General features: G+C 42.2%; 1 protein-coding gene across 2 annotated transcripts in view; it reads left to right on the plus strand.

The window, feature by feature from the left end:
• The first annotated feature begins 246 nt into the window (after positions 1-246).
• Positions 247-16,484, plus strand: part of MAN2A1 (mannosidase alpha class 2A member 1) — a 177,561-nt gene continuing 161,323 nt past the window's right edge. For both annotated transcript variants that reach the window (XR_014838488.1, XM_003123823.7), the window contains exon 1: positions 247-1,376. Coding sequence is in view for 1 of the 2 variants with exons in the window: in XM_003123823.7 (XP_003123871.5) it covers positions 1,242-1,376 (135 nt within the window). In the remaining variant the exon portion in view is untranslated. The remainder of the gene's footprint in view (positions 1,377-16,484) is intronic.

Consider the following 16,484-nt stretch of genomic DNA (forward strand, 5'->3'; position numbering starts at 1 on the left):
GCTCAGCAGAACCCGGACTGCACAGCCTCACCGCCTCTCAGGGCCGCAACTCCGGTTACACTCCCTCCCAGGTCACAAAAGCCGTCTGAGGTCTTCCCATCGCAGGGGCTCCGGGAGGCCGTCGCCGGGCGGGCCGGCGGGCGGCGCGTTGTGATTGGGCGCCAGGGAGCCCGCCCCCTCATCCCGGCGCGTCGGGAGGGGGCGGGGCCCGCTGCCTGCTCAGCTCCCGGGCTGCGGGCGCCTACTGACCCAGCGGCCACTGCACCGCCGCTGTCTCCTGCTTGTGGCGGGCGGTGCAGGAGCACCGAGTGGCGCTGGAGAACCGGCGTTTCCTTTCGCAGCTGCCGCCGCCATCTACGCGTTTGCGGAGCGGGAGGGAGGGAGGGGACTCGCGGCTGCAGCTGGAGCGGGCTTCTCTCCGGGGACGGTCCTCCCGTTGCTCTCCTTTTCCGCCGCCGCCGCCCGCCCCCTGCGCCCTCCCGGCGCAGCCCGGGTCCGAGAAGGGAGAAGAAGGGTCGGCGGGGGGCGGGAGGAGCCGGCTGGTGGACGCGCGCTTGGAGGAAACTCTTGCCCGACCCGTGAGTCCCCGCTCCCGGGGTGCACGCCGGCCTGGTCTCAGCGGCGGCGGCGGCGGCGGCGGCGGCGGCAGCAGGAAGGGGCTCAGTCCCGGGAGGCGGGGGCTGTACCGCGGGGGCGGGCCCGGCTGTCCCGGCGCTAAGTTGTGCGGCCCGGCTCTTCCCGACCTGATTTCCTTCCCCACGGTTCCTTGGACCCAGCTCCGCGCCACCGACCCCAGAGCCTCCAAGCCTGCACCTCCTGGGTGAAGAGGACACGCCTGCCCTAATCGAGAAAACTTTTCCTGCCGACTTGGTCGGGGCGACGGTGGCAGGAAGTCCAGACAGCGACCTTTTCTCTGCCTGCCCTGCGCGCCCTGCCGGGTGCCGGCGCTGAGGTCGAGATTAAGTTTTAGCGGGCCCCTTCCGGGCTGCAGGCAGGTCCCGCCTCGGGAGCAACGCCCGGCCCCCGGGAGGGCGGCAGGCCGGGGCGAAGGCCAAGGGCGCGTGGTGGCGCCGGAGATAAGGTGCGGACCGCGTCTGGGACCCGCATCCACAGCCTAGAGCGCGGGGAGAACGAGCCTGGGAGCAGAGAGCCTCCGGCGGCCGCTTCCAGGAGTCCACGGTGTCTGCCTCCTCCTCCTCCTAGTGAGGACAGTGCCCTGGCCTTGAGTCTATCGAGGAAAAATGAAGTTGAGCCGCCAGTTCACCGTGTTTGGCAGCGCAATCTTCTGTGTGGTCATCTTTTCGCTCTACCTGATGCTGGACCGGGGTCACTTAGACTACCCCAAGAGCCCGCGCCGCGAGGGCTCCTTTCCCCAGGTAAGCACCGGGAGCGAGGGCGCGGGGCTCCGAGAGAGTAGGCATGGGGGCCCGTAGTTACCCACTGCTACGAGACCTCTCTCTCCCGCCGGGGCTCCGCGCCCCGGCTAGGCGAGGCCGAACTGGAGGAGGCATGAATCCTTCTCCAACCCCCGCTCCGCAGCATTCGGACGGCGGTGACCGCGATCCCGGAGCCACCCCCTCCCGGGCGCGCGGAGTTAACAAAGTACTAGGCAGCATGCGGTGGCCGGATCGTGCTCATAGGAAATGGCCGTGTTCCTGTACTCGTACCCAGGCCTGTTGGGGTGGTCACCTGCTGGCCGGTGAACTCGCGCGGCGTGAGGCGCTCCCTTGCAGGCGCAGCGCTTGCTGACAGCTCACGGGCTATGGTAGCCCCTCGGCACACACAGGGTTAAGCTGCACTGATCCCCTTCGCTCACCCAGTCACGGAAATGGATCAGACAGACCCCATCTGGGTGTTTCATTTATTTGTTTATCCCCGCTGTCTCTTGAGAAATAAAAGTTTATTTCGTGTTACAGACCTCTTAGATGTGAATCTGTAGGGTTGATTTTAGTGTCGTCATTCTTCAGCTATTACATCGTGTTTGTTTGGAGCAGAAGAGGGAGCCTAGTGAGGAAGCGCTTGTTATACTCTGGCCGGAAGCTGTGGGGCGCTCAGTCCTGAGCCCAGCGGTCAAATTGTCAAAGGAGTTGGGAAAACGACCCATCTTAAGTCTTTTATTTAAAGTTACTAAAAATAAGCAAACAGAGATGATCGGTTCTATTTGGGGAGCTGTCGCGCCGCGTGTGTTTCAAGTTGTTTTCCGGTGACCTGTACGCTCCATAGATTTTAGTAATACTGGGTATTGTGTATCTTCTGTAATGAATGAACGTGAAGAACTCAAAATCCTGAGACGCTTATCTGTCAATTACTTGGCTCAAGGGTAGAGAAACGTAGGACGTGAACAAGTTGGTGTTTTGTTTTTGTGTGTGTGTGCGATTGTTTAAATGACCAAAGAATAGTCTTGCCTTTTGTTCTTGTCCTATGCTAGGACAAGAGGCTTGAGTTTAATGAAATTAGACTAGTAATTTTACCTCAGTTATTATGAAAGTGAAAAAAGACCCCCCTTTGTGGATGGTATCATCAGTACAGAGCAGGAGAACGATACTACAAATCTGGGTGTGAACAGATGTATTAAAAAATTTAAAAGCATTTGGTTTGGGGTAGTATTATAGAGAAAATATAGTGAGATTAGCACTATGGGATATCTTTAAATATTGAGTTTAGAGTTTGTCCAGTGCTTGTTGATGAGATTGGATTAAACAGTTAAAAAAAAAAAAAAAAAAGGGTAAACCTTCTGAAGCCAGAGCACAGGAGGAGTTCCGAGTCTTGTTTTATATGTTGTATAATTTGGGGGCTTAGTGTATTACGATTTTTCTCTCCCGGTAAATCCATCTTTAGAATTTTATCCATTACAGGAAAAAAAAATCATAAAATCTGATAGATTTTACCTAAAACGTTATCTGGAGTAATGTCCTTTGGCTTTGGCTTGATGATCACTTGGAAATGATTTATGCAAACATCTGGGGCTGAGGTTCTCTGGCAACCTTGACATTTTACTGTTTCTGAAGAAGTGAGTAAATCATTGGGTTACTGGGAAATTTTGGACAAAGTTAATTCCAGCATTTTAATATTCAGGCCTAGTCTTCATCAAGGGGCTAAAGTTCTGCTTAGAGTATAAAGCGTTTAATAGAAAGTGACAGTGACTGCTGGGAGAGAAGGCCCTGTGTGTATTCTGTTTTGTGTGCAAGAGGAAAGAGGGTTTGGAATTGGAACTTTTTATACCTAAGTTTGTCTTTCTCAGATTTTCATTACTGAATTTTGGGTGCAAGAAGGCACCTTCGTTGATTTAGTTTTGGCGAACCACTGAAGCCCCAAACAGGTGGACCGGATAAATGTCTGTAAGCCTAACTCATCTGTGCTTGATACCTGCCTGTGTGTCTTAGTCTTACATGATAAACTCCATTCACAAAACCACCACTCAGTAGGTCAGGAAACAGGCACATGGAGATTAACTTGCCTAAGGTCACACAGCTAAAAGCTGAGATTTGAACAGGCAGCCTTTAGAGTCTAAGCTCTTAGCCACTATGCCCAACTGCCCCTTAGTAATCCTTTGCATCCTGTTAGAGGCCCCAACTTGTCTGTGTATAAGATAGAGTTGTTCTGTGGCTCCTTAGCTTATGAATTTTTTTTTTAAGGAAACGAAGCCTTCCTAATGAATGTGCTTGTGTGTGCATGTGTGTGCACCTTAAAAAAATAAATAAATGTTTGATTTTGAGATAATTATAGGTTCACATGCAAGTATAAGAAATAATCCACAAAGATCACGTGGATCCTTTACTAGTTTCCCCCAGTGGTAACATCTTGCAGAACTGTACTGTGGATTGATATATTGATACATTCAAGATACAGAACATTTTCATCACCACAAGGACCCCTTACACTGATTGCCCTTTTAGAGCTGCAAGTGCTTCTTTCTGTCCCCATCCCTTCCTAGCCCTTGGCAACTACTTAGCTGTTCTCAATTTCTATAATTTTGTCATTTTGAGAATGCCAAATGAAATAATAGAGTGTACAACTTTTGGGGAGTAGCTTTTTTCACTCCCTAAATCTCTGGAGAGGCATCCAGGTTGTTACATGTTTGTTCCTTCTTCTTCTTTTTTTTTTTTTTTTTTTTTTTTTTTTGTTGTTGGTATAATCTTTTCATTTTTCTTTTGTTCCTTATTGTTGCTGAGTAGTAGTCCATAGATAGAGCAGTTTGTTTTAACCATTCACCTATTAAAGGACATCTGGGTTGTTTCCAGTTTGGGGCAGTTTATTATGAATAAAGTTCCTATGAACATTATAAACATTCCCATTCAGGTTTTTTTGTGTGAATATAAATCCTCATTTTCCCATGAAAAAATGCCCAGGAGTACAGTTACTGGGTCATATGGTGCAGGCATACCTCAAAGATATTGCGGGTTCAGTTCCAGACCACCAAATGTACTCCTTTTTATGAAACATTTACTGCTTGAGATTTATACCTCTCCCAGAATGTCTTCCAAGTCCCGTTAGAGCTAAACATTGTAATGAAAACCATTATGCAGTATAGCATCACAGCATTTGAGTTGATTTTTTTTTTTTTTTTTTTTTTTTTTTTTTTTTTTTTTTTTTTTTACTACTTCTAACTCCTATGTCAACCTTAATCTGATGAGAACACCAAACTTGGCAAAACTAGGTTGTACTATATTATATTCCTTTGATGAGTTTGGGTATTGATTTCCTTAACTTTAATAGAGAGAGCCAAGCTAGTCAGTTACTATAAATCATTTTTGGTGTCTAGTAGAATGATTTCTTTAGAAGGGAATTGATTTCCTCTGAATTGTCCATTTTAGTGTCTTGCAGATAATATGAAAACTTCAGTAAGGTATCTGGTCCATCTTGTGAACAAGATATGTTTTAAAACTGTCCTCGGTTGAGAGCAATCTATCCACTGTTAATTCTGGCTTTTGTTCTTTCTCCCTCCTCCCACAAGTCTGTGTTTTCCACCGCTTGGCCACACTCTAGGGTGGAAATGGGCCCAGCTCCAGGTGCTCCAGTTTTTCCCACCCTGAAGCAGCCGCTGGCCTCTGAGAAGGTCCTTTGGAAGGCTTTCCCCTGTGCTTCTGGGAAGAATTCCTTTGAGATCTTGAGGTAACAGGTGGCCTTGTCTGTTTTAGTTTGTATGTATATTTCAGGGTTAATAAGTCTCAGCTAGAAAAATTAATAAAAATTTGACTCCGAATGAGAGGCTGGCCAGGACCTCATGCCCTAAAGATCCTTTGAGGTAATATTATAAGAATTTGACCAGATGTAAAGGAGAAACATTGTTAGGGTCTTTCTGAAATTCTTCATCACTTCCTACAAGCAGATTTTACAAGTTACTTACTATCTAGATTGTGTGTAATAGGATGTGTTATTAATGTCTTGTGTTTGGATCTGGAGAATGAGTGAGTCAGGTTTTGTATAACAAATGATCTTTAAGTCACTAGTATAGTATATGATCATAGGGATTAATATTAATCCTTGAAAGTTCAGAGATTGAGAGTGATGGAAAATGTGAAAGGGAAGTTCAGATTTTATCTTTGTGCCCAGATAATATTTATCAAGTGAGAATATGTAAATGTCTTTAAGTATTTGATTGAAAGACATTGGTGGGTGGGGACTTTTATGCCTTTTTTTTTTTTTTCAGCTTTTACAGTGAAAATATAATACACACATAAAAATATGTAAAACACTTTACACCTCTAATACTTTTTCCCAAGAGTTCAGTATCGTATATGTTTAATAGAAGTTGGTGTAAACTCCCTGGTTGTTTTTCCTTGCTTTCAGAAATCTGTGACTGATAAGAATGATAAATAGAAAAACATGGTCTTTCCCACTTCTCACACCCCAGTGCACTCTATTTATAACCTTTAGCACTTGTTACTAGGGTTTCTGCAGGTGTATAGAAGAAGGTTTCATTTTGGGGGGTTATACTGTTTGAGATTTGGGACTTTGGGGATGTGATGAAACTTTGACCTTGACCCATGCTGGCAACCAAGGATTTAGGAGGAGTGAGTGCAAGAATGTAAAGCCCCTGAAGAGGCTGGTGTCTTCCACCCTCTCCTGAGTCCAGCAGTCTTCAAGGACTCCTCCTGCCATGTATGTGTCACTAAGACTCAAATGTTTTCCTATACACCAAAGGGGGCATAACACTTATGACTGAATCTGGTCTGAAGGCTTAAGTTTATTATTTTTTTAATTGACTTGTGAATGTGTTGTTCCCAGATCAGCACTGCTATCATGGCCTAAACAACTCCTTTTGCTTGGAAGATGTTGCAATCCTCTTTATCTGAAAAGGATTTTCTCTGTGACTCATTAATTAGTATTAAAGGCTATCTGGGCTGTGAGTAAAACACTGACTGAAATTACCACTTTTATTTCTTTTTTTGTTTTTATTTTGAGTCAGCTATCGATTTGGGTGAGAACTGTTAAAATGTTGGCCTTTTCAACAGGCTGGACTAAATGTTGAGATTTTCCTAGGAGTGGTTCAGTAGCTGCTGCTGATTCCCTGCTTCGCTCTTAGTTTTTTGAGCCCAATGATCTTACTTTTCCTTTGTTTCTCACTCGGAGATCTTTAAAAAAAAATGGGAGGCTATTCAACAGCTGGGATATAGCCTTTGGTTGTTGGGTTGTAAAGGCCTTAGTGCATTTTTGGCGCCTTCTGTCTTGGTGGGCAAGTTCCTGGTAGCATCAGCTTTTATGGTACATGCAGAACTAAAGAGAAGAGAGGGAACTCTAAAGGGGGGATTTTGCTTCTTTTTTGTAGTTGTGATTAGCAGGTTGATCAGAAGAGGAAGTAGACCATTTTAGCTAAAACCGGTTTCTGTTTCAGTTATAAGTTTTATTCCAAAGCTTCCATTTTTTAAGGCTGAAACAATGTCTCAGGTTCGAGGGTAAATTGCACTGAAATGGAGTTCAGATCTAGGGCTTGAATTTTGCTAACTTTACCTTGTGATGGGGAGGAGGTAAATCATTTGCTTTGAATAAACTCAGTCTCTTGGGGTTACAACGTAGCTTTTCTATTAGACATTGTGTTTAAGGTAATGTTATTCATACATTTATGCAGACCTGCACAAAGTGGGTATCCAGTAAATATTTTATGTTAAATTTATAAATTCAATATATCTAAAGAAGAGATCAACCTTGAAGCACACTAGTTTGAACCTGTGCATACTCTACCTTTGGCTGCCTCACAGACTCTTTGCTCTTGACATTTGGGGCTGGATTCTTTGGTGTAGGGGGCTGTCCTGTGCATTGTAGCATGTTTAACAGCATCCCTGGTCTCTACCTAATATATGCCAGAAAGACCTTTCCCTGACTTGTAGTAATCAAAAATGTATCTAGACATTGCTAAATGTCTTCCAGGGGAAGAATCAACCCAGTTGAAAACCGCCTTGGCTGTAGTCTAGCCAAAGGCCTATTTTTTATACCCTTAGTTAGCAGTTTGCATTTTAGAAAGTGATCAAACAGCTTAAGTCTAATACTCAAAGGGATAACTAGCATTTTTTTTTCTTTTGATGATTGAAATGTATCCTTTCTCTAGCTGCTCAAAATTCACTTACATTTTTAGGGTTCCCATTGCAATATGTTACAGAAAACACAAGGGTAGATTTTGTTCATTTGGAAGCTAAAAATGGAAGGTTGCTATAATGACATTAATTTTTTAAAAAATGGATATAGTTATTATTCTGAGAAAAGCATATGGTCAGGTTAAAGTAAATAGATTGTCTTTTACTTTCCACAAGATGAATTAGAGATTAGCAGTAGTCTGGATTTATTCCCCTTGCCCTTTTAGCATTGAAAGGTAAGATATAATGAGTAGTAATAAAGTAGCATAAGAGGCATGTGTAAGAATAATTCAAGATGCCTGAAATTTTCTCAGACAAGCGTTTTACTTTCTTCAGTGTATTACTTGTTTTATTTCTGTTAATTCTGATGATTCTGGTTACTGTATTTTGTATTCCTTCTTGAGGTTAGAAAGAGCAGGGAAAGAAACTGGAAAATAAAGTGGATGGAGATTTCCTTCCTGTTTGTTTTATTTTGTTCTAAATAGCCTTTTTTAAGAAAGGGGGAAGAGGTGAGGGTAGAAAAAGAATGAAGTTGTGGGCAAATAGTCTCATTCCTTCCCTTTTGAACCAAGGTCTTTGGTCTTGAACTCTGCTGAAGTCAGCTAACTGTGGGCCCAGTCTTGCCTGCCACCTGTTTTTGTAGGGCCACAAGCTGAGAATGATTCCTTTTTTTTTTTTAATGGCTTCACACACCATTATGGTATATGGTATATGGAAGTTCCCAAGCCAGGCATTGAACCAGCACCTTCATAGTGACCCAAGCCACTGCATTCGAATTCTTAACCACCTGTGCCACTGTGGGAACTCTAAGAATGATTCTTACATTTTTATTTTATTATTATTATTATTATTTTGTCTTCTTAGGGCCACACCCGCGGCATATGGACATTCCCAAGCTATGGGTCTAATCAGAGCGATAGCCGCATCACATCCACAACAATGCCAGATCTGAGCCACATCTGCACCCTACACCATGGCAATGCTAGATCCTTAACCCACTGATCAAGGCCCGGGATCGAACCTGTGTCCTCATGGATGCTAGTCAGGTTCATTTCTGCCGAGTCATGATGGGAACTCCCTCTTACGTTTTTAAATGGGGAAGTATTTCATGACATTGACACACTTATTCCTCTGCAAGTTGAATCGTCTCTGGCTGCTTTTGTTTTATAGGGGCAGAATTCAGTAGTTACGTAAGGAATGGTGTGGCTCACAAAGCCCAAGCTACTTACTGTCTGGCCCTTTGCAGAAAAAGTTTGCCAACCCCTGTTTTAAACTTTATTGTTAATGTTAGAGGCAAATAGTATGGTTAGATCTGTTGAAGCAGAGGTTAATTAAAACCAAACAAAATTCTCATAAGCTGGTTATTAGATAAGCATTACTCAAACTAAACTTAGTGTTTTGAGAGTGTAGTTGGAAACTCGTGGTATCTATGTGTTTCATAGATTCCCAAGCACCTTAGGGAACTTCTAGGCTAGAGCATGGACGTGCTTGAGATGTTGAATTTGTTTTCCCTTCTATCACCTGAAGATTTCGCACTCCAAGACCACTCTGGGACAGAGGGGTTCTGAGACATGAACTACGCAAAATTGATCCAGTCTGGAAATTGCAAACCGTGACTTTATGTATCTTGGGTTTGCTGAAATTCACAGAATGGTGAAATTTAGAGCCTATTTAACTGCCTAGTACTGTGGAAAGAGAACATGGGTTCAAGTATCTTCGTAGAGCATAGATTTAGGCTAGAATTTGGCAGACCTCTCTGGGCCCCTGAGGGCTGCTCAGCTTGGAGGCAAAGAACTAACTACCAGGATGTCTGAAGGGGCGCTGAGATACTCTTCTTATCCAGGAGTCATTAATTCCTGTTAATTTTGATTCTTCTTCATGCTTCTTAGCAATTATATGTGACTTTCATCATTCCTCGTGGCACCGGCCACCATCGTATTTGTGTCCTCAAAGGTTTTATTGTCATCCTCAAAGTGCAGCACACTTAGTCTGAACAAAATGAGTGTAATGCAGCTCACTGAGTGGTGGTGCAACGTTTAAGTGTTTTTTTTTTTTTTTAATTTTATTGAAGTATAGTTAATTTACATGTTGTGATATTTACTGCTGTACAACAGAATGACTCAGTCATACATATACACATATCCATTATCTTTCAGATTCTTTTCCCACATACATTATCACAGACTACTGGGTAGAGTTCTCTGTGCTGTATAGCAGGTCCCATTGGCCAATCATTCCATATACCACAGGGTGCATATGCCAGTCCTAAACCCCTGATTCATCCCGCCCACCCCCCCCATCCTGTCCCCTTTGATAACCATAAGTTTTTCAAAGTCTGTGAGTCTGTTTCTGTTCTGCAGATAAGTTCATTTGTATCCTTTTTTTTTAGATTCCTCATATAGGTGATATAATATGATGTTTGTCTTTCAGTGTTAAGTGTTTTTTTTTTTTAATTATTTACATTTGTTCATTTTTTTGTACTTAAATGGATTTCCATATTGGCTTCCTTTGCAAGTAGTCACCTTCAGAAATCCAGAGAAATTAAATGCTTTTTGCAAAGGGAGAGCAGAGCCCAAATGGGACCTGATCCTACCAGTGAACCCCATTGTCCTAAATCAGGAGTCTGGAGAACTAGGGAACTTGCAAATTTTTTTTTTTTTTTTTTTTTTTGGCTACTGTTTTTCTTTTTCAGTTAAACGTGTTTCTTCCAGGACTGATGATACTTTCTTTTGTAATGGCAAGCTCTTCCTCTTCAGGGTGAGGCTGTACTTTGGGACCTCAGAAGTACTCTGTAGCATTTACTCTCTTCTTTTAGCACAGGTGTGGAGGATTGTGGAATTTATAGATACTCTTCTTCATGATAACATTTTTACCTGTGAAGCATAGAGGGTGGAAGCCTAAGAGTATGAATCCTTCTCAGAATTATTTTCTACAGTAGAAAATCCTGAATTTGGAGTTGCTGTTATGGCTCAGTGGAAACGAATCTGACTAGCATCCATAAGGACACAGGCTCAATCCCTGGCCTCACTCAAATGGGTTAAGGATCTGGCGTTGCCATGAGCTATGGTGTAGGTTGCAGATGTGGCTCGGATCTGGCAAGGCTGTGGCTGTGGCTGTGGCTGACAGCTGTAGCTCCAATTCCACCCCTAGTCTGGGAGCCTCTATATGCTGCAGATGTGGCCCTAAAAAGACAAAAAAAAAAAAAAAATTTCCTGAGTTTGTGTTTTTAGAATCCAGTAAGGTAGTCATTCTCTTAACAGTCATCAGTACCCCCTTTAAAAGTCATAATATGAAAAAGTCAGACAGAATTTTTGGAGTTTGGAGGGCCTTTCCAGGTTAGGTAATTTTTCAGATAAGGACACGGACATGTACACAGAACCTCAGCTGTTTTTGCCCCAGGTCCCATAACTAGTCATAACATAATTGGAATATGCTTATTAGCCTATAATTCAGTGACATTTCTGTTGTACTACAACCAGCATGTATTCGATGACTCACTGCATGTTAGGTACTATGGAAATTGTGATAGACATACTAGATATGTTGCTTTGATAGAGCTTCTTAGTTATTTGAGGAGACACAACTGCCATTTGTGAGACAATTAGAGACAATTGTTACTTAATTATTTCTTGAAAGAGTTAATTTTAAAAAGCTAGAACAGTGCCCGATACATAGCAAATGCTCAATCAATGCTAGTTATTAGCAATGAACAGAGATTTATGAAGTACCTATTATGTACTAGGCACTGTTGTAGATTCTGGGGATATAGGAACTAAGAATAAAACAAGAGCCCATGATTTTATATATATTTTTAATATGAGGGCAAAGGACTTAAAGAGAATTCTAAGTTCATGTAATGGTCTAGCTCAAATTGACCAAAGAACATGGGACAGAAGCTTGGATTTTCTTTTTTTTTTTTTATTATTGGATGAATTTTATTACATTTATAGTTGTACAGTGATCATCAAAACCATATTTTATAGCATTTCCATCCCAAACCCCACCCCCACCTGTCTCGTTTGGAAACTGTATGTTTTTCAAAGTCTGTGAGTCAGTATCTGTTCTGCAAAGAAGTTCGTTCTGTCCTTTTTTTTAGATTCCACATGTAAGTGATAGCATTTGATGTTGGTGTCTCATTGTCTGACTGACTTAGCATGACAATTTGTAGGTCCATCCAGGTTGCTGCAAATGCCGTTATTTCTTTCCTTTTAATGACTGGGTGTTATTCCGTTGTATGTATGTACCATATCTTCTTTATCCACTCCTCTGTCGATGGGCGTTTAGGTTGTTTCCATGTCTTGGCTATTGTATATAGTGAACATTGTAGTACATGTGTCTTTTTGAGTCATGGTTTTCTCTGGATAGATGCCCAGGAGTGATATTGCTAGATCAAATGTTAATTCTCTTTTTAGTTTTCTGAGGAATCTCCATAGAGTTTTCCACAGTGGTTGCACAATTTACATTCCCACCAACAGCGTAATAGGGTTCCCTTTTCTCCACACCCTCGTCAGCACTTATCGTTTGTAGACTTTTTGATGATGGCCATTCTGGCTGGTATAAGGTGATGCATTGCAGTGGTTTTGACTTGCATTTCTCTAATAATGAGTGATATTGAACATCTTTTCATGTGCATCTTGGTCATCTGTATGTCTCCTTTGGAGAATTGTCTGTTTCAATGTTCGGCCGATTTTGTGATGGGGGTGTTTGGTTTTTTTGATATTGAGCTGTATGAGGTGTTTATAAATTTTGGAGATTAATCCCTTGTCAGTCGTTTCATTTGCAAATATTTTCTCCCATTCAGTGGGTTGTCTTTTTGTGTTGTTTAGGGTTTCCTTTACTGTGCAGAAACTTGTAAGTTTCATTAGGTCCCATTTGTTTATTTTTGTTTTTATTGTCATTACTCTAGGAGGTGGATCTGAGAAGATGTTGCTGTGGTTTATGTCGGAGAATATTTGGCCTGTGTTTTCCTCTAAGAGTTTTATAGTATCTGGCCTTATATTTAGGTCTTTAATTTGTTTTGAGTTTAGTTTTGTGTATGGTGTTAGGAAGTGTTCTAATTTCATTCTTTTATGTGAAGCTAGGCTTTTCTGATTGGGTAGAATTTTGAAAGGAGAAAGAACACTCCTAGTGTGAAGTACAGTGCTTCCACAGTCTTGGAGTCACGAAGGAGCCTGGCACCATGAGAAGAGGTGAGGAGACTGGTTTGGTTTATAATCTTGTAAAAAGGATTTGGGAAAACATAGTAAGTAGTTTGAGATCAGATTGTGAGGTGCCCTGAGAGCCAGTGTGCGGAGTTATGAGTTCGATGGTATTGAACCATTCAAAGTTATTGAATGTGTCAAGAAGCTGCTTGAGAAAAGCAGCGTTGGAGAATTAGTTTCATAGAAAATTTTAGACCTGGAAGAAAACTAAGAGAATATTCAATCTAGATTATTCTGGTAGCAGTGTGTAGGAAGACTCAGAAGCAGGAAGGCAGCTGAGAATCTGTTTGAGGTAATACAGACATAAGGCAGTAAATCCCTGTACCAGTATTGAATTGGCTAGAAACAAGAGCAAGAGGAAAAATGGAGAGAAATTTTTGTAAAAAGAAGCAACCGAGCTTTCTTACAAATTTGATAAAGGGTAATGACGGGAGACTTCAGTCAAAAAATTTGATCCATGTTTTCCCTTTGGGGTGTTTGGAGACTGCTTGTACTATTTGCAGAAGGGCATAGTTTGAAGGATAAGCTGGTTTGGGAAGCCAAGTTCAGTTTCATTTTTGATGAGGTGGATGTGAGTGGAAATAGCCAAGTGGGCTGGAGTGCCAGAGAAATTAGGAATAGAGATGCTGATCTGGTATCATCGGCACAGCCCAGAATGACTGAGCTCACTTAGGGCCTTGCTTTGTGAGAGGAGCACAGAGAGCCAAGTAACATTTCTTACAGCCAAAGAGTTACGCTTCTTAGATTGAGATGACTGTGTAGCAGATGTTAATAAAATGAAGCAGCTTGTACTCAAATTGTCAGAAACCAGCTCATTGATCAGCATACCTAAGAAAAGATAAGGCCATCATAGGGAAGAATTTCAAAGAAGCATTCAGAAACTAAAAAAGGCCCATCTCATCTTTTACCCAAATTACAGGGCTAAGTTATTTTTTCTAGGTTATAAGAACAAAAAATAGATTACTGAGTGTGTGTGTGCTTGCATGTGGTGTGTATGTTGCGGGGAAAGAAGGGAAAGGGAGGAAGAGATATTAAAAGACCAAAAGGCAACACTCTAAATAGGGCCCTCAAAGTTCAAGGTTGTTCTGAAGATGAGACAGGTTTCTGAGAATACCCCTAAACTGCCTCTTGTTTATAGTAAAGAAGAACCTCTCCCATTTGCTTTGGTGGCTGATTAGATATTCCTGTGACTTTTTTTTTTTTCTTCTTTTAAACCAGTAATTGTGTAAAAGAAAGAAAAATTGTATACCCCTAAGTAATTTGGATCTTTAACTCATCTTTGGTAGCTGATGGTATAATATTTAGAATTTTGCTATTTTATATTCTTATATGTTACACTGTGCCTTGCTATTGCATTTGTTGCTTCTGTGGTATTTACAGAATATCCCATCTTGCCCTTGTAAATGAGTTGGTTCAGCCCAATTTTTATTAAGTCACTAGGAAAGGATCTATAAAACTTCAGAATATTTGGTGCTTGTAAAGAGAAGTAAGAAAATTCAGAATTTATAATTATTCAGATGGGGCTTGCCTGAACACCTTTCTCTTGTTAGTAAGGAAGAGAGGGGCTTATTCCAGAAATGATTAGTATAAATAAGATTGAAGGCAGGCTGATTACCTACTTAATACAATCCTGCCTTCAGAGGTTCCCCAGAACTATTTCTGTATGAAAAACCATCTTAGACAAGCCAATTGCATTTATTTTAATAGGCTAACACTGTTTAGGTTGATTTGCTTTTTCCATTATTGACAGTGACTCTCTTTTTACATTAAAATTGTGTTTCTCAAAATTATTTGTGTAAAATTATAATGTGTCAATGGAACTTTTATCAGCAGATCCTAAAATACAATATATGTCATTCCTTCATGGAGAATGAGTTTAGGTAGTATAAATGGATTCTGCATAATGACCCTTGTGTGCAAAGACAAGCATATATCAAAAAATATAAGACAGATTAACAACATAGACCAGCATTCTTTGCTCAGATGAATACATGACAGCATGACCCCACTTACCTGGGAATTGTTGCAGTTTGAAAATGCATTCCATGGACTTTTTATGCATGTTCTTTTTTTTTTTTTGGTCTTTTTCCCATTTCTTGGGCCGCTCCCGAAGCATATGGAGGTTCCCAGGCTAGGGGTCAAATTGGAGCCATAGCCGCTGGCCTACGCCAGAGCCACAGCAACGCAGGATCCAAGCCACGTCTGCGACCTACACCACAGCTCACAGCAACGCCGGATGGTTAACCCATTGAGCAAGGGCAGGGACCGAACCCGCAACCTCATGGCTCCTAGTCAGATTCATTAACCACTGTACCATGACGGGAATTCCATGTTCTTTCTTTTTAAAGGCCACACCTATGGCATATGGAAGTTCCCAGGCCATGGGTTGAATCGGAGCTGTAGCTGCTGGCCTGTGCCACAGCCACAGCAACGCAGGATCTGAGCCATGTCTGTGACCTCCACCACAGCTCACGGAAATGCAAGATCCTTAACCCATTGAGTGAGGCCAGGGATTGAACCTGTATCCTTATGGATACTAGTTGGATTCTTAACCCCCTGAACCACAATGGAAAATCCTTTGTTATGTATGTTCTTGAGTGGGATATAGTGTTGACATACTATCTCAGAATGCTAGGCTTGAGAATAGACATTCCATTAAAAGTATGAAATATGTTTTAGAGAAAAATTAGTGTGGTTTTAGAAAAAGTTGCAATAAATATGAAGAAAAGTAATATTCCGTAGAACAGTTTGCAAAGGGCTGAATTACAGAAAGAATTCTATTAGTCAACACGTAATTTGCTTAGTGCCACTTAATTACAGTTATTAAATATATTTGAAGGTAATAAAACTGCAGTGTATGAAAATATTTTAGAATCTAAACATTTTGGCTACTTACAGGTCCTTGTTCTATTAATCATTTTTAAAAAGATAGTCGTTCTGTAGAATTTCGCTTAATACAGTGACTTGGTGCCTAAAATGATGCCTCAACAGGAAGATGGTTTCTGTGCTGCTGCATTGGGCTGGTGTGGGTGGGGGCACTACAGTTCTAATCTATTTTTTTTTTTTTTTTTTAGAGATTTTTTTTTTTTTTTGTCTTTTTTTTGTCTTTTGTTGTTGTTGTTGTTGTTGTTGTTGTTGCTATTTCTTGGGCCGCTCCCGCGGCATATGGAGGTTCCCAAGCTAGGGGTTGAATCGGAGCTGTAGCCACCAGCCTACGCCAGAGCCACAGCAACGCGGGATCTGAGCCGCATCTGCAACCTACACCACAGCTCACGGCAACGCCGGATCGTTAACCCACTGAGCAAGGGCAGGGACCGAACCCGTAACCTCATGGTTCCTAGTCGTATTCGTTAACCACTGAGCCACGATGGGAACTCCACAGTTCTAATCTAAATAAACATGTGGAAACCCACAGGGTGGAAGGAAAGCTGTGTTTTGGAGCCTGCAGAAAGCACCAGCAACTGGAGTCCCACCCTCACTTGTGGAGGTGATGAGAGGATGGGGATTACACAGATGGGGAAAACCAGTAGGGCCTGTTGTTATTCTGGCTCAAGCCTGGGACCCTCTGTGGTGATTCCAGCTGCTACAAAGAGGGTGCGCACTTGCAACCATGAGTCTTTGGGGTCCCCTGCTGGAAGCAAGGGATGGGGAACTTGGTGTCCCAGCTCTTCCCTTCACCGTCACTTGGCACTCTTTTCATATACCTACGTCT

Source organism: Sus scrofa, chromosome 2 (genome assembly GCF_054392235.1).
Source record: "Sus scrofa isolate SSC_HxYL_T2T_F1_AM1 chromosome 2, Sscrofa_HxYL_maternal_Yorkshire_Landrace_v2.0, whole genome shotgun sequence".
Lineage (NCBI taxonomy): Eukaryota > Metazoa > Chordata > Mammalia > Artiodactyla > Suidae > Sus > Sus scrofa.